Source organism: Alosa alosa, chromosome 2, assembly GCF_017589495.1.
Source record: "Alosa alosa isolate M-15738 ecotype Scorff River chromosome 2, AALO_Geno_1.1, whole genome shotgun sequence".
NCBI classification, from domain to species: Eukaryota; Metazoa; Chordata; class Actinopteri; order Clupeiformes; family Clupeidae; genus Alosa; species Alosa alosa.
In genome coordinates this window covers 26,069,302-26,086,801 of record NC_063190.1, presented here as the reverse complement: position 1 = coordinate 26,086,801, position 17,500 = coordinate 26,069,302, and the positions used below count along the sequence as shown (strand labels likewise).

The window sequence follows — 17,500 nt, the reverse complement described above, 5'->3', positions numbered from 1 at the left end:
ACAACCCAAGATAAACCACTTGAATAATGGATTGTTGTTGTTGTTGTTTTTTTTGTTTTGTTTTTGTTTGGGTAGTTTTTTCTGACATGGGACATATCACAACACACAACAGTTGAATCATCACCAACTGTCCTGCTGTTCCATGGATCTAAAAGCGGAGATTGTGTGGGATGTCTCGTCCTCGATGCACTCAAAAACACACACCCACATGGCTTTCATCATATGCTGGCCATATCGGTGATATAAAACCTACTTTGTGAAAAAGGCTCCCTGGTGTCATTTCCCAGCCTCCTGCAGGGCTTTGATGGGGCACTGCAGTCCTCCTGTCCTGCCTCATGTGATTCCCTCGTGTGATGCCAAGCATCATGTCATTTAGATAATCAGCCCCGCAGTGCCCTGTGCTGTCCAGTGGGACTCGTGATGTGGTTACCAGTAGGCTGGACAGATGGATGGATAAACACATGGCTGCCCGATCCCTGCAACCCTCACAGAGAGACCAAGCAAACAGTCTCTCTCTCTCTCTCTCTCTCTCTCTCTCTCTCTCTCTCTCTCTCTCTCTCTCTTTGAGTTTCCATTTCCTTGCCAGTAAATGGGTATGTTGGATGCAGGCCATGTGAATCACTCACAGAGGTAGAAAAACAGAGTGTGAAGGAATGTTCCGACATTGTGTTACAGCTAATGTTTTGCTAATGTGGAAGAGAAGAGAGGAGAGGAGAGGGCCTGTGATGGGAGCAGACAGCCAGCGTGTGCAGAGTAAGCTGTTGTGGACACACACATACACATACACACACACACTAGTGTAGAGAATGGTAGAGAGAGAGAAAGAGAGGGAAGCATATTGAAAGGAAAAAATAAAGTTGTAGAACCACCAAAGCATGAAACATTGCACTGTTATACTGCAAACATTTCAAGTAAAAGCTCCCCTATATCATATTATTTTTTTTTCTAATCAACACGTGTTTGTTTGGTTATGGTGTGTGACTATATGATGTTTCAGGACTTGTTATTGTCCTCTTGAATATAAATCTACAAACACCAGTTCTATTTTGTCTGTGCCAAAAAAATCTTGAATTTCCCCTTGGGGATCAATAAAGTATCTATCAATCAATCTATCTATCTATCTATCTATCTATCTACTGTCATGGGCTGTATTAGCCTCAGCTTCAAAACAACCAATTTACCTCCCTTTTATACTTCAACCACACTATTACGAGCTGTGTCTTATAGAGGTTCCAGTATGTTCATGTTGGACCCTGCCATTTGTTAATCAATCACTGTTAGTGTTACAATGTACAGAATTTCAAGCTAGTCATTTTACAGAGTGATTGCATTAAAAACAAACATCATCGATTTTTGAAGGCACCATTCATACAGACAATGTGTATCAAAATCCTCCTCATTCAAGAGCAGTAATATCTTACGCTGCAGAATACCCATTGCAATTTCTCTGCTCTAGTGGTGGTTACAGGTAGAAGTCCCCCTCTAAGGTTTGAGCCCGAGCACACTCGTAGGTGAGGTGGGGCCATCTGTTGCATTAACTGGGAAGCACCTCTGCGTTTAAACTCCTAAAGACCTGAAATAGACCTCAGCCCTGGAGTGTCACTGGCAATTACCTCCTGACCGACTGAGGCTGACTGTGAGGGAGGGGGAAGGTGAGCTCTGGGCAATGCATTTTAGTCAGCAGCTTTCTGCAGTCACTAGTGATTTAGGCACTGAGCTTAAAGGAGTGACTGCAGCAGACGTTAGTCTTAATATGGTCAGTTGCCCCACAATATGATCTGCTTTCAGGTTAGCATTGTTGGACCCAGTGCAGTGTTTATGGTCACAACTGAGAAAGAGAATGGAAAAATTACGGGGTTCCACAATGGCCTGGCCATCGATGTGCCCTTGAACAAGGCACTTAACCCTGAGTTGCACTGGGCGACTGGCCCTTGTAATAAGTGACACATTTAAGTCACTTTGGATAAAAGCAACAGCCAAATGGAGAAAAAAATATGAACTATATTAGGTTCTTCTGTGTGGGTATTTATGTGTTTTGCCTGCAATGAACTTTACTATTACTCACTAGTGTCTTCATACCTGGATTTGATTTGAGTGACTTTTCACTAACCTGGCAAACTGGCCATTGTTATCATTTCAAACCCTTTGTCTCCCTCTCTCTCTCATTCTCTCTCTCTCTCTCTCTCTGTATGTATTAGCAGTGCAGTGCTTCCTCCCCCTCCAGAGATGCTAGCCAAATCACAGTGTTACATCACTTTACTCTCCCTCTCCCAGGCAGAGCAGAGCGAGGTGCCCGGGACCTGTGACATGCCCAAATCCCCTGATCCCCTCCCAATCCGCCCCTGTGACGCTGAGACGGCCTAAGCCACTTATGCCCTAATCTCAGCCTGAGGCTGGAGTGAAGAGCAGGGGAGGCCCGGAGGTGGGGGGTGGGGGGCACGCGCACCACATGCCCCATGGGAGGTGGCACTGAGCCTCCCATGTGAGTGCAGGAGTGCCACCCTGACCTCCGGTTGCCAAAACAGTTGTCAAACATGTAGTGTTCAGTTTCTTTTTATGTTGGCTGGGGGAGCAATTCACACTGTGAATACTTGTCAGCAAGGTGATGGTAATAGAGTTCTTAGGCAAATAAAGGAAGAAACCACACACACTGTTTCTAGATGCAGTGGACGTTTATAGTTTGGCAGTATCTTTTTTTTTTTTTTGCCTTATTTCCAATTCAGTTGTCTCCACAGACATTCAATTGCCAGACCAGTACTATCCAGTCAGACTCCAAACATCTCAGCTGCTAAATTGAAACTTTGTGTCTTCAAACGTTTTTTCTCTGTTTATTGCCCTTTTTGCTGTATTCATTCATCATTTTACTATCTGTAATGATACTAGGACAGATCCTTATTTTTTATCCCTATCTCAACTGTTTAGTTAGTGAACTGTGGTGTGAAAGGCCATTAGTTTAGTTACAGTACGCATGGAGCAATTGCTATTTTTACACATAGATCAGGGATTACTGTAGAGCTTGGACAAGTCATGCCACAAATACTGTATATACATCAACTTTTTGTGGAAGTTTCTCACCAAGATCAAGATGCCTGCCCAGGATGCATGCTATAAATCTACCTCAGTGCATATCTACTTCAAAGACAGGAAAGCATAATTGCACAAGTGTTATTTGTGATGAATCTAGAATCCACGTGCAACTACCTTCTGTTGTTATCACTTCCCCTGAAGGTTAGTGACTAAACGTTAAGTGGCACCTGTAGCGACTGTCTGTGTGTGTGTGTGTGTGGGGGGGGTGTCTGTAGTTGTGTCTGTGTATGTAATAAATTGAATGACAGGAGGCTGGGAGTATTTTACAACAGTAGGATTAACTGTTGATCTTACATGAGTTACCATCACTGTTACCAGTGCAAACATTCTTTCATCTTTGTCAGAACTGATTGATTCAAATGTATGAGCATTGTTTCATAATAAATTCTTTATAATCCATAACTTTCATGTAGCAAGCCAACTTTGGATTTATTTCCTCTGATTTCAGCATTTGATATTGTTGTATTCTGTGAGGAGATTATCCTTAAGGGATACAAACTTGGCCCCATCCTGATCGTTCTCCCTCTGATGTCCTGTTTTGCAGACTACCTGTGTGGCCCAGAGGACAATGTGTACAACATCGACTTCACAAGATTTAAGATCCGGGACATGGAGACAGGAACAGTCTTGTTTGAGATCACCAAGCCTCCCTCCTCCAGTGAGTCCGCAGTGCTTTCACGTTTCACTCCACTTAGTACGAGAACAGTTCTGTTCTGTTTCTTTTATAGTTCTCATTCCAGTTCTTCAAATAACTCCTTCTCCCTTCTGTATTTAGAATTGGATTTTTTATTCAATTGTTACCTACAGTATATTTTTGCCTGTAGTTTTTATTTTAACACAAATTTTAATACAGAATGTCAAGAAGTATATCTCTTTGAAACATCTGAAGCAGCATATTGCTCAGTTATACCTGGCATTTTGAAAGTGCCTACTTGGTGCTGAAATGCGTTATTTGGTGCTTGTGCGTAATTTGGCCCATGACCCTTTGAGGTGCTAGCGCCACACCTAAGCTGATATACAAGAGACTGAGGTCAAGCAGGCTACTGTCTAGAATATTTTTTTTTATTAGCACTGAGTGATGGCAATGTATTTACAAGTGCATCTTCATAACAAATCTTGTGTATTGTCATTTGTTTTTGTTTTTTTACTTTGAGACAAAGCAGACAAGCGAGACGTGGACCCAAACGCTGGGCGTTTTGTACGGTACCAGTTCACCCCTGCGTTCCTGAAACTACGCCAAGTCGGAGCCACGTAAGTCTGAAGAAGTCCTACATAACATACAGTGTGAATGCATTGTTGAGCATTGAAGGAGATGCATTTTATGCATAAAAGAATAACATAGTAATTTATATGCAAAGACAATACATTTTACTAATAGTAGTATTAGAACTACATCTAAACTCTATTCTGTTATTCTTAATATAGAAACATATTATTTGTCTGTTATAATTGGGTTGTTGCCTACAAGCTAAGCCTTCAGAAAGTCAGTTACATAAAGGCAAAATGGTTTGCATTCCGTATTTAAGCTATAATGGCAAGAGCAAGCAGTGGAAGCTTGTTCAACACAGAGTAGTTTGTCCTAGTTAAGCATGCGTGCCTGTCAGGATATGGCACATAAGTTTGGAGTATGATGGGAGCTAACAGCCCAAATATACGTTGCCTCTAATCGGACATTGGGCAGAGAGAGCACTGTGGCATTAAGTATGGCAGTGCTTCCTCTCCAGTTGCACACAATTACTGATCCAGAATGTATGTCACTGCTTTGGGCTTCATGTGTTGAAAGATAAATGACATAGGTTAGCACACCAAGAGCCATTTTCTGGAGGATTATGGAAAGGAGTTCACTTGGGTCGACTGAAATGTTTGTTTTTATTGGTGTATTTGTTTGTTTATTTTTCCGTTTCCCGTATCATTCCGTCTCCCAGTGTGGAGTTCACAGTGGGCGACATCCCAATCAATAACTTCCGCATGATCGAGAGGCACTACTTCCGGGAGCAGCTCCTGAAAAGCTTCGACTTTGAGTTTGGGTTCTGCATCCCCAGCAGCAAGAACACCTGTGAGCACATCTATGAGTTCCCTCCAATCTCCGAGGACACCAGTGAGTGCATGTTTAGTTTCATTTTGATACACATTAGTACACATACAGTAGACCAGCTGCAGATGGGTAGACTGAAAGACTTCAAGATGTGTGAAACAGTCAACATACATGGGGATTTTTTCACAAACATGAACCATGAAAAAGAGTTTTAGTTCTTCGAAATGAAATCCATTCCACATCACAAGGCAGTTTAAAATGGAAGACTTGTACACTTAATTGACTTCTATTTTAGGTCTCACCATCCAATCAGACGGCAGAGATTTCACAGCTGCCTTGTGTGCAATGTATTGTGAAGTGATAATCAATTCTGTATGCTCTGTTACAACCAAAATGCTCTTTGGCATCATGTGCAACAGGCCTCTGTATAACATGGTTACTCTCAGTTGTGAATGCTGAAGACTTAACTGTATATACAAGTTTATACAGTGAGCCTGTCCATTAACATCATTAATCAGTATGTTGTACTTAAATACAATTGATTTTCTTTATTTTCAGTGCGTGAAATGATCCTCCACCCTTACGAGACACAATCGGACAGCTTCTACTTCGTGGACAACAAGCTGGTCATGCACAACAAAGCAGACTACTCTTACAGCGGGGGACCCTAGACGTCTGTGTGCTGTGTAGGGATGGGGATAGGAGGGAGGTCAGCTGGGCAGTCAGGGAAGACCTTAGGACCAATCATATGCCATGTGTCCACCACCACTCATTGGCGAGTATTTATGTTTCCACCATCACTTTGGCTCACTGACTTGCAGTATAAAAACAAAACAAAACAAAAACAAAAAACATGCGGCTGTTTTTATGGTGACCTGGGGCTAATGACGTAAAACACAACCGCTAGTCACACATGTACTTGTACATATCGGCTCTTTTTAGTCATCCACTGCCATAGATCACTGAACACCAGCATATGTTGAAGTCCTTATGTGTGGGACTCGCTGTAGTATGCAAGATCTATGTGTGTCTAAGGGCTGAGGATGGGCTAGTGTTGTCTATTAGAGTTCTGTGCGTGAGGTACAATGTATTGTGACTGGTTCTTTGGTTAATATGAAAGTGGAGGTTTCATCCCCCAACTTCCCATTGGAGTAGTTTTTTGATTTCAAAGAAAAAAAAAACTCTCCTGATTACTTGATATGAAATTGACTGCGCCACTGTGTGTGTGTGTGTGTGTGTGTGTGTGTGTGTGTGTGTGTGTGTGTGTGTGTGTGTGTGTGTGTGTGTGTGTGTGTGTGTGTGTGTGTACAGTCACACATGTTATGTGTCTATGCCTGTGAATGAGGGGTGCAGATGTGTGGGTGTTGACCTGAGGGAAGTATACTGTATTTTAGTTATTTTCACCTTCATCGTGATTATCAGCATCATTTTCTCAAAATCATAGATAAACAGAACAGTACTCTCAGTAGAAATGGGAGAAATTCAAATGACACAGTATTTGATATACTTGTGTTGCGTTAGGTATTTTGATAAGATGTTTGTCCTTTTTTTGTCATTTTGACATGACTTTGTTTTCAAGAATAGCCTGATCCAGACTCACATAAGCATAAGCACAATATTTAAAAGGGAAAAGAGGCAAAAAAGTATGCTAAGAGAATGTGAATAGTCTATACTCATGACTAACATCCACCTTAAACTTGTAAAACCTCTCCATCTCAAATATCTGCATTGGTGGTAAAATATGATTTCCATGGTTCTATATTTGACAGCAGAATGGAAGAACTAGACAAAAAAGAATAAATAGATATAACAACAAGCCTCAAATCAGACTGAAATCTGGTTAGAGTTCTCACTTTTTGTACGTCTCCGATATAAACAATGTGACAACCAACTGTTTTAAAATATTCCAAAAAAAGAGGTAGGCTTCTATATTAAATAGTGACATTTCCTGTTAAAATCTCTCTCTCTCTCTCTCTCTCTCTCTATCTCTCTCTCTCCTTTCTCCAGTTCCATCTATCTATCTATCTATCTATCTATCTATCTATCTATCTATCTATCTATCTATCTATCTATCTCTTACATTCCAGTGAGTTAGGTCCTTTGTGTCAATGTACATAGCCGAAGCTGGTTACATTGTTTTGTTGTAGCTATGAACCACTTAATGTAGTGCATTGTACATTAGGATAACAGTTTGAGAAAAGCATTTGAGTAATAGCATGGGTGTTCTCAAAGACTCAACTCAAACCATGGAAATTAAAATGGATGAACTTGAATACTGTTTCTAGTTAAATGTGTAACAGCATTATTTATTATTGTGATTTACTTTACAATGATTTTGAGAAACTGAACATATGTACAATTTTGGACAGTTCCAATGCCAGTCTGGATTTAAAAAGGAAATAAATGTGAATTTTTGAGTTAAAAGGATTGTTTTGTGGTTGGTTATTTCTAAAGAGAGTGCATCGTGATTGCTGTAATCTCAAATGTTAATAATGCTTCACGTTGGTTTCCTGTTCAATATATTTAATATCATGGTTTAACTTCCATTGGAAGGCAAGGACTCATAAACCTTTACCTTCATTTAGCTTTCATAGACATCAGACCATGCCCTTTGCAAGTATTCTCTGGCATTTATCATTGTTGTGTTAAAATCTCTGTTACACATTGCCCTGTTTCTGTAAGCAACTTAAATAGGTTTGAATGGCAAAGGAACATTTACTTAATACAAACAGCAGGTGCCACTATACCCAGGTTACCGCAAAGATGACAAATACAGTCAATGTAGTCTGTATGAACTCTTACACAAACTTTTTACAGCTCTTTATTTACATACAAATACTTTATTTAGTCTTACAAAAATGTCTTTAAATAAGATGGCCATATATTATAAAACTATATATAAACATTTCATTTTGTCCATAACTCAAGGAAACACTGTACTTAAAGAGAGCCAGCTTAAGCATTTCGTTAGCATTTGCTGACACTGTTGATCTTTTTAAGCAACCATAAAATGTCAGATATCCATGATAGTTTATCTATCAAGACATTAAAATGGCAGTATGTGTTTAAGTCTGCCGCCAGTGTCAGCACTTTGTTCCTACATCATAATTTAACATCCTAGGTGATTTATAAGATCCCAAAAGGACCAAACTAAAATCTACAGAAATCGTCTATTATTTCATTTGGTATTATATTGAGGCACTTTCTGTCAGTGGCTCAGTATAATTCAAATATATAATTCAATATACATTCTGTCAGTTTAACAATTGGCTCAGTTAGCGCCATAGGCTTACAAGCCACAGGTAAACCCAACCGTGCAGCCATAAATACCTTGTTAACCTTTGAACCTTATGATTATTATCCTTGATTGTTTATACCATTATATCAAGTTTTATCATCAAGGATGAAACATATTAACACAGAAGAATGAAAAAAAGTTAATAAATACAAGGTGATCTTTTTCTGTGCATCTCACTCTTCTTTCTTTCTTTCTTTCTTTCTTTCTTTCTTATTTCCTTTCTTATTTATTTCCTTTCTTTCTTTCTATCTTTCTTAACATACTAACTTGCTTACTTAACTTATTTACTCACATACTTACACACTTCTCTCTCTCTCTCTATCTCTCTCTCTCTCTCTCTCTCTCTCTCTGTTCCCTGTGGCAGTGTAGCAGCGATAATCTCCTTGGTTCATATAGCAGGCGTAGATGTGTTGTAGGCCCACGTAGGGAAGGTATCCAGATGGAACATGGCTTTGCCCCAGGTGTTGATACCCAAGTTGATTGTGAGAATGCCAATCACATTGAGAACGCAGCCAGCCTTTGCCTGCAGAAGAGATTGAACACAAGTGTTAACATCATGGCCTGCCAAGCCATACTTCCATGACAACACACATGACAGCCCCATGTTAAAGGCTGAGCTTGAATAAAATCGTTCTGATTGAGACAAGATGCTCTCACCATGTCTATGACTCTGAGGTTGCCATAGGAGAAGGCGATGGCGTTTGGGGGTGTGGCCACTGGCAGCATGAAGGCCAGCGAAGCGGAAATGGTGCAGGGCAGCATGACATAAAGGGGGTGGAGCTTAATAGCAGTGGCCTGAGGACGGAATACACAATTGACCTCAGAGTTGCCCATAAACAAAACCTGCATCATTTCAAACTGTGTACCGTAGAGTTCCCCATAAACAAAACCTACTGTACAGTATGTCATTTCAAACTGTGTACCATAGAGTTCCCCACAAACAAAACCTGCATCATTTCAAACTGTGTACCATAGAGTTCCCCATAAACAAAACCTACTGTACAGTATGTCATTTCAAACTGTGTACCTTAGAGTTCCCCACAAACAAAACCTGCATCATTTCAAACTGTGTACCATAGAGTTCCCCATAAACAAAACCTACTGTACAGTATGTCATTTCAAACTGTGGACCTTAGAGTTCCCCACAAACAAAACCTTTGTCAGGTAAACGGCCCTACCATGGAGGCGAGGATGGGCAGAAAGAGGGTGGTGGTGGCCGTGTTGCTGGAGCACTCGGTGAAGGTGCCCACCAGGAGGCACAGCAGCAAGGAAATGGCGAAGGGAGGGATCGACTGCAGCGGAGCCAGGCTCTCTCCCAGCCACTTGGACAGTCCAGAGGCCTGGTTAGAGACAGAGACAGAGACAGAGACATGGACACACGGATACCGGCAACGTTATCCAACAAGGAAGAAGCAGGTATTTAGGCTAACATTTACCTGGGTTACTTGCACTTAAATCAGTGTCTTTCTTCTCTTTTTGTGATGTACATCAGCTAACACAGGGATGTCCTAGCCTCTGATCTATTTCAGAAGGAGCATCTACTGACAAAAAACTCTCCATTGTCCCTGTGCTGATATTGATGCAGTATTGAAACTGAGCAATGTGAGTGACTTTTACATGTAAGTACATTAGGATTGGGATTCATCTAGGATCCAAGTGTTAAGTGAACAACTATGATTAAAATGGACACCTAGGATTCATCTAGGATCCAAGTGTTAAGTGGACAACTGGGATTAAAATGGACACCTAGGATTCATCCAACGGTGAAATGGACACCAGGCGAAAGAACCGAGGCTTGGGCGTAAACATGGATGTCTGTGTGTGAACAGTGGCACCCACCTCACTACCACTGGCCAGTGCGAAGCCTCCACCCAGCAGAAGGATGATGTTCCAGGGCATGCGCTGATGCACCACGTCCCAGGTCAGCAAGGGTACAGGGGCCTTCATCTTTCCCGCTGCAGGGCAGAAAAAGAGTCGCTGGGCTTCAGTGGATTTGCCCGGCATGGCATGCTTAGCAGTAATTCACACACTGAACTGTAGTGGCAGTGGAGTCATAACTAGGTCATTAGAATCCATAGGGGGAAAAATGATCAGAAGTACATATTTCATGAAATTTGAGGATTCTCCATGTAATGAGAGGACATCTCAGGATTGTCTGAAGCAGAGAATATCATTCCTCACCACTGTCTTGAAATCTCAAAACAGCCTTTCATTGGTTTTGAGGCTACAGTATGTAACATTTAAAAACTTTGGAAATATTATCTCATAATCAGTGTGCATATGAAAACCTTAATCTTACCTGATTTCTTTGATTTCTTCTCTGATTTCCTTTTCTTGTTTTTTTTGTCCTCTTCATCACTGTCATTGTCACTGCTGCTGTCATCATCTCTGTTGCCACTATTGTCCGTGTCGTTCTCTTCTGAGAAGGTGAATGGCCACTTGGAGGGGATGACGAAGAACAGAGCGGACATAAAGATGGCCACGGTCCCGTCTGAGACAAAGCTGTGAACATGAGGATACAGGGTTATCAGATGTGTTTGTGAATTGTGAGTACTCACATTCTACCCAGGCTTAACGATCTTGACTTCATGGAAACAGCAGCACATCCACTTTGGAGAACTGTGCACAAAACAGTACGTTGCGAAAATGTCTCCTCCGTACATGTGTCTTAACATCTTTGCTTTGTCCAGCAACTATACGCACACACACTCATGTGAATGTGCGTCTGTTTACGTCCTGTTTTATGTCATGTGAAAGTGAGTGTGCACCCATTGGCTCACCCGGTGCCCTTTAAGAGCGCGGAGGCCCATCCAGGCATGAAGCCCGGCTCCCTGGTGAACCACAACACCACCAGGAGGATGAAAATGACGAGCACAGACCCCTCGGCGAACGAAATGCGGCCCAGCTTCTTGTACTCGTCCCTCATCACCTGGTAAGCTTCCTTGTCGCCTTTGTCTTTGGTACCACAACCAAAGGACTTCTTCAGACTGTTAGAGACATGGACAGCAAAGCAGAATAGCAAATGAGACAACTGGTCAAATCATTCAAATGGTCTCAGACTCAACATCAGGACTGCAATGAGGAGTTACAGTAAATTGCAAAAATAGTCCAAAATCAGGTTATTTTATTGTGCATTCCAGGTAAGCTAATATCAATCAAACTATAAGTAACACACCAACTTAAGTTTGATTGATATTACTTGTAATTCACAAATTATCTAAATGGATAAATTGATTGAAATAATAAATAATTTGTGAAAATTCCTTTAAAAGCCACAAAATTCTCATTATTTCGGTGTGTTGGAGTAAGAGGAATGAGACTTACTTGAAGCCCAGATACATGAACTGCAGCCACATCCACGAGAAGACAAGCATCAACAGCATGTTGGGAAAGGCAAAGCCAAACCAGCTCGCAAAGTTGATGATGCCGTTGTTATCTGGGTAGATCCTTCAAGACATGCAGATCGCCACAGTTAGAAAGTGCCCATGCTCAGTAAAACTGCCTTTAGCATTCTGCATTCAATAAATGTAAAGATTCAAAAGTAGAGATGTTGCAGAGGGGTGTATGTGTGTGTGTGTGTGTGTGTGTGTGTGTGTGTGACTATCAGACATAAATGGCAAACAATGTGTTTCTTCCAAACAATCAAACTTTTAGTAAACAAATAGTAGTGTAGACAGGAAGTGATTATAGGCTAATGTGCACTGCTATCTGGGAACGCAGTGCAAAACAGTGAATAGGAGATACAGAGAATAGCAGCTGGACAATATGTGAGAGGTCTTACGAATTGAGCTGGCCTTGCAGGATGAGGTTGGGGGTGGTGCCCGTCAGAGTGGCAGTGCCCCCGATGCTGGCAGAGTAACACACACACAGGCTCATCCCTTTGCCCAGAAGCGTGTACTTCTGCTCGCGTGCCTTCCTCCTGTCCTCTAAAGCCTGGTCGACACCCTGCTCCACGTCCGTGTGGGCTTCTGAGAGGGCAGGCAGTGATGGATATAGCTTCAGGAGTGCGCAGATTTACAGTAAAAACAATTATGTGTTTGGGCAGAAATATCTAACCCTCAGCCAATCAGCCTTAAGGAGGAGCCTGAGAGACTGTTATTTGCATTTAAGTTTTTATTGAAGTCGTGTTGTATATCAAGAACCTTGATGGTTAACAACAGGCTCCAAAAAAAAGTCACCATTGATGGCATCAAGAATTATATTTATATGTTATGTTATGTTATGTTATGTTATGTTATGTTATGTTATGTTATGTTACTTAAAACATTTAGTATGTTGCTGTCAGAACCTAATTCTAATCACAACATAAAACTCATGTGACCTACTGTTAAAGTCCTCCATAGGTGCCTTTCTGTCTCTGACGTCCTCCATCTCAAAGGCCTGGTTGCTGGTCCCGCCCCGCAACTCCCGCTCGTCACCCTCGGCCTCGGTGACCGATAGCTGGGCCAGCACAGCCTGCGCAATGGGCAACATCATGGCGGTGGTGGCCGTGTTACTGATCCACATGGAGAGGAAGGCCGTCACACCCATGAAACCCATCATTAGCCTGAGGGAGCACGGAGATGGGATAGGATAGATGGGTGAGGGTGCTCGAGAGGGTGTGTGTGTGTGTGTGTGTGTGATGAAACTTGATTTGTAATATGGAATCAAATAATGAATAATGTGTGTGTTTTGACTAGTGACATCAATAAGAACGTTATTTGTGTCAGCCTGTGTATCTGTGTGTGTGTGTGTGTGTGTGTGTGTGTGTGTGTGTGTGTGTGTGTGTGTGTGTGTGTGTCTGTGTCTGTGTCTGTGTGTGTGTGTGTGTGTGTCTGTGTCTGTGTCTGTGTCTGTGTCTGTGTCTGTGTGTGTCTGTGTGTGTGTGTGTGTGTGTGTGTGTGTGTGTGTGTGTCTGTATCTGTGTGTGTGTGTGTGTGTGTGTGTGTGTGTGTGTGTGTGTGTCTGTATCTGTGTGTGTGTGTGTGTGTGTGTGTGTGTGTGTGTGTGTGTGTGTCAGTGTGTGTGTGTGTGCATGTAATGAGTCTGTGCATGTAATGAGTCTGTGCATGTGATGTGGATGAGCACGGTAAACTCTTACAGAGCAGGCCGCACTCCCACCAGCAGCAGGACTCCAAGAGCGATGCGCTTGTGCAGATTCCAGTTCTCCACGGCAATGGCAACCAGCAGCCCACCAATGAACAGCATGTTGGTGTCTTTCAGGTACTGAACACTGACCTGTGGATAGACATGGAACAGGTAGGGAAGGGTTCAGAATATGATAGCCTGAGCGAGATAGGCAAGGTGCATAATGTAGAGTTCAATCTTTACAACTCCCTGGAGTTTTTCGCAAATGGAATCTGAATTTTCAACCATTAAAAGGCTTAGCTGTATCCATTGCACACACTATGGCTATTAGTAGGGGACAAGAGTTTGACCTTCCTAATAAAAAAAAACAATAACAAATTAGAAGGCACAATAGACTCCAAGGACGTTTTAAGTCATAAGCAGGTTTTTTTTTATGAGCCATAAAAATGAAACAAGCCTTGTCTGGCCTGTCTGGACGGCTGACATTTTATGCTTTCCCTAGCAAAGTGCACCTCTCCCACAGGATGGCTGCCATGAAATGGCAATTATGAAATGGTGAAGGAAGGGACTAGCTATAGTGAATGGTATGGGGTTTTCCATAGGACAGTGCATATACTGTATGGACATTTCTAAATGCATGTATGCATACATCCCTATTGTTTTAAAATGAGCTAAAGGAACACAAGTGGTGTCAGTTTTTTGTGCTGTCCACCAGGGAAACCCACCTGTTCGGCCTGCATGATGCCCATTAAGGGGAAGAACACGACGGGGAGCAGAGCCGTGACCGCCAGTGGCATGCACTCTGTGCACCAGTACAGAGCCATCACGATGATGGCGTAGCCACATTTAGCCTCCTGCAGTAGAGGCAGCAATGAGAAAGACATCAGTAAGGCAAGAGTAACCCCTCGGTTTCCAAACTAAGCATGAACTGATGCACAAACACAATTACAGTGCAGAGTAGAAGATTATGTCACTGTTTGATGAGCCTCAATGTCTTTTTCACGAAGACCCCTCCTTAAACCCCAATTGCAATTAATGGGACAGTCTTTAAACAAAAACCGGTTGTTTTGTTCAAGTTGTGGCGGCATGGTGGCTATATCTTTTAACTACTTTATCTCTTTAAGGAGATCTCCTTAAGGTCTCTTTAAAGAAGGTTTACTGACTGTACAAAAAGATAATAGTAACCCTTGACCATAAATGATCATAAACAATTTTCATGTGTTCACCTGTCACCGCTATATCTTATTTTGTTTTATGGCTCCAAAAGAGCTATGCAATGTAAGTCAAGTGAGTTTGAATGCTCTTTACTGAAAACGTTCCACTGTGATGCATGAATACCCCAAACCCATGATGTTAGAAAATCTTGTTCCATATGGATTTTTTTTTTTTAATGTGAACCAATTAAGATTTTTATAATTCACTCAACATGGGCTTTACTTTACGTCTTAAAAGAGTTGGTTTGACTTGTAAAGCTTCATCAAGGAGTGTAGGCTATGTCTAACCAAAATGGTTAATGGGTTTTACTTCATTCAAATTGTAGATTTGACACAGGTGCCATTCTAGTTTACTCAATTTATATGTACACTTATCCATTTAGAAGACATGTATTTCTAAAGCAATTAACAGCAAAGCAAGCAAAGTTATTAAGATTAAGGTTTTGAATTATCAATATCTGTTACCTTGGGGAATCCAACTCTGAATCTCGTAAAGGTTTGCTCTATTGCTGTAGTTCCACTCTGCATGTTTAGAGTGATCATGTACATACACAAAGGCCTATTCCCTAGTGGTCATCTTCAGTGCATTTAAATATATATTTAACACTTTTAACCTCAGACATCCTTCACATACTTCTCTACCAGGTGAAACAAAGGATGTCATTTAAACATCATGTCTTTTGAAATCCCTGCCATCTTAACAGTTACAGTAACTCTTTGATATTGATGACCTGCAGAAATAATAGCAATAAGTTATGAAATCTCACCGATGTTGGCACTACGATTGGCAAAGGAAGGAAGATGAGTGGGGTGAAAATGATGATCACATAGTTCCTTTGACACCATAGCCATCTCCAAAAGTTACCCATGCTTCCCCCTCTCAGTGCTGCTAACGTAAAGGAAAAGTGTGTGGAGTCTGCTGGAGTCTGCTGGAGTCTGGATATGGTGTAGAGTCTTGAGGAACCGCAGTGATGTCTCCCCACTCACTTGCTGGAGTACTCCAAATGGCTCCACAGGTGCTGAATCCTTATTATATGTATTTCCCCCGTCCTCATGGGCAATAAATTAAATATTAACCTCAGCAGAAAAAAAGAAGAGGGGGGTGATGGTAGTGAGAGGGGCAGGAAGTAAAACAAAAACGGTGTGCATGCACATCGCCAAACAAAGGCTGATTGATTTACTACCCAGCAGAATGACTAGGCTTATCAGCACGACTAAGGCACCTTCACAGGTTTTCCTTGTACTATCTGAGAGTTCTGGGAGCATGAGAAGTCATTCTGGCAAGTGTTTTACCTCTGCATGGCCTCCACATGGTACCCTCCTCAATTTAATCTCGTAAGCATTATACTGTTTAATTTTGATCCTGTATTATGTAACATAATCTGGAAGAATTAAAGAAAACTCACTCATCACAGCACATCACCATAATCATACCATACATAGAGGGGGACTTGCCCCCCCCCCCCAATAAAAATGGCAATATCCAATATCAAGACATAAATTGTTAGGCTACAGTAGTATTACTCACTGTTATGCAAAATAATCACTTGTTACAAACTGGAAGTTGTATGCTTAAATATCTAACAGAGAAAGGGAGTATATCTGACACAGAAAGGGAGTGCAGAGGTGAGATGATCTCAGTTAAGTGAAGAAACTTGATTACAGAGAATTGCCAGGAACACTGGCTTGACCTCTTGACACCTTTCTTGATCCCTCACTTACTGTAAGAGAAAGTTGTAGAGTACCATGGAATTATAAAATACCAATTGAAAAAAACAGATGTACAGATTGGTCTCTTTAGGCTGCCCCCCCCACCCTCCCCCACCCCCCTCTAATAAAAATGTCAATATCCAATATCAAGACATAAATTGTTAGGCTACAGTAGTATTACTCACTGTTATGCAAAATAATCACTTGTTACAAACTGGAAGTTGTATGCTTAAATATCTAACAGAGAAAGGGAGTATATCTGACACAGAAAGGGAGTGCAGAGGTGAGATGATCTCAGTTAAGTGAAGAAACTTGATTACAGAGAATTGCCAGGAACACTGGCTTGACCTCTTGACACCTTTCTTGATCCCTCGCTTACTGTAAGAGGAAAAGAGGAAGTTGTAGAGTACCATGGAATTATAAAATACCAATTGAAAAAAGCAGATGTACAGATTGGTCTCTTTAGGCTGCCCTGAATGCAATATGTGATCACATGGAACCATTGTAATATAGCCATTCAAAGGCATACCCAAAAAGCACACGCAGATGTTGCACAACCAAGTTTTTGAATATTTGCTACTTTGACCACAATATCTGGAATTATTTTCTATACCAATGCACAGATGTATGTTCATGTGATTATAGTTATGGTTGTGATTTGTCCAAACCTCAATGGTATAAAATAGAATGGCAATAAAATAACAGTATTATTAGACATGGTTTATCAGAAAATATATAAACATATCACCCCATGTGTTGGTGTATTTGTACATATAATAGAATGGCAGGAACTGATTTTACCTGCCATGCATTTTTTAAAAAAAAAAATCAGGTAAGGTCTTGTATAGGTCAGCTCAGTGAAGGATTTGTTTAAGCAATTTTGTAGTCGATAACAAAGAAAGTTTTTGTACAGTTTTATTAAATCATGGATAAAATGTCCTAATGATTCCTAGCCTGGCCAGGCCCACCTAGATCTCCTACTGACAAATCAGTAAATCAGATCACAAAAAGGTCAGGCCATGGGAATGGCGCTATAGTTTCAAAATTGAAAATGGTTGTGGTAAACGATAGTGGCAACAGTGTAGTGCA

At 41.3% G+C, this 17,500-nt stretch overlaps 2 protein-coding genes across 4 annotated transcripts in view; one reads left to right on the top strand and one right to left on the bottom strand.

Annotated features, from left to right (window-relative positions):
• Window positions 1-6,419, top strand: part of unc119b (unc-119 homolog b (C. elegans)) — a 19,234-nt gene extending 12,815 nt beyond the window's left edge. The window contains exons 2-5 of one of the 3 annotated variants that reach the window (XM_048234191.1): window positions 3,632-3,745; window positions 4,248-4,338; window positions 5,013-5,185; window positions 5,681-6,419. In XM_048234191.1, coding sequence (XP_048090148.1) covers window positions 3,632-3,745; window positions 4,248-4,338; window positions 5,013-5,185; window positions 5,681-5,793 — 491 coding nt within the window. In that variant the 3' untranslated portion in view covers window positions 5,794-6,419. Of the gene's footprint in view, window positions 1-3,631; window positions 3,746-4,241; window positions 4,339-5,012; window positions 5,186-5,680 lie in introns of all 3 variants that reach the window. The other 2 variants (XM_048234190.1, XM_048234198.1) reach the window with 2 other exon arrangements.
• Window positions 6,420-8,648: 2,229 nt separating this feature from the next.
• Window positions 8,649-16,091, bottom strand: slc13a2 (solute carrier family 13 member 2). The gene is made up of 12 exons (XM_048234189.1): window positions 15,469-16,091; window positions 14,213-14,341; window positions 13,501-13,637; window positions 12,746-12,966; window positions 12,202-12,388; window positions 11,745-11,867; window positions 11,201-11,407; window positions 10,720-10,922; window positions 10,260-10,375; window positions 9,599-9,760; window positions 9,078-9,215; window positions 8,649-8,943 (listed from the first exon to the last, which is right to left on the bottom strand). Exons 1-12 carry the CDS (start codon window positions 15,568-15,570, stop codon window positions 8,809-8,811), a joined length of 1,860 nt encoding a protein of 619 aa, XP_048090146.1. The 5' UTR covers window positions 15,571-16,091; the 3' UTR covers window positions 8,649-8,808.
• Window positions 16,092-17,500: the final 1,409 nt, after the last annotated feature.

What these genes read in the sequence shown, in the direction of transcription:
- slc13a2 (XM_048234189.1), bottom strand. Translation starts at nt 15,570, where the DNA reads ATGGGTAACTTTTGGAGATGGCTATGGTGTCAAAGGAACTATGTGATC. An exon ending in CAATCGTAGTGCCAACATCG is followed by an intron (nt 14,342 to 15,468) that starts GTGAGATTTCAT and finishes CCTCTACTGCAG; the next exon opens with GAGGCTAAATGTGGCTACGC. An exon ending in ACCTATGGAGGACTTTAACA is followed by an intron (nt 12,389 to 12,745) that starts GTAGGTCACATG and finishes CTGCCCTCTCAG; the next exon opens with AAGCCCACACGGACGTGGAG.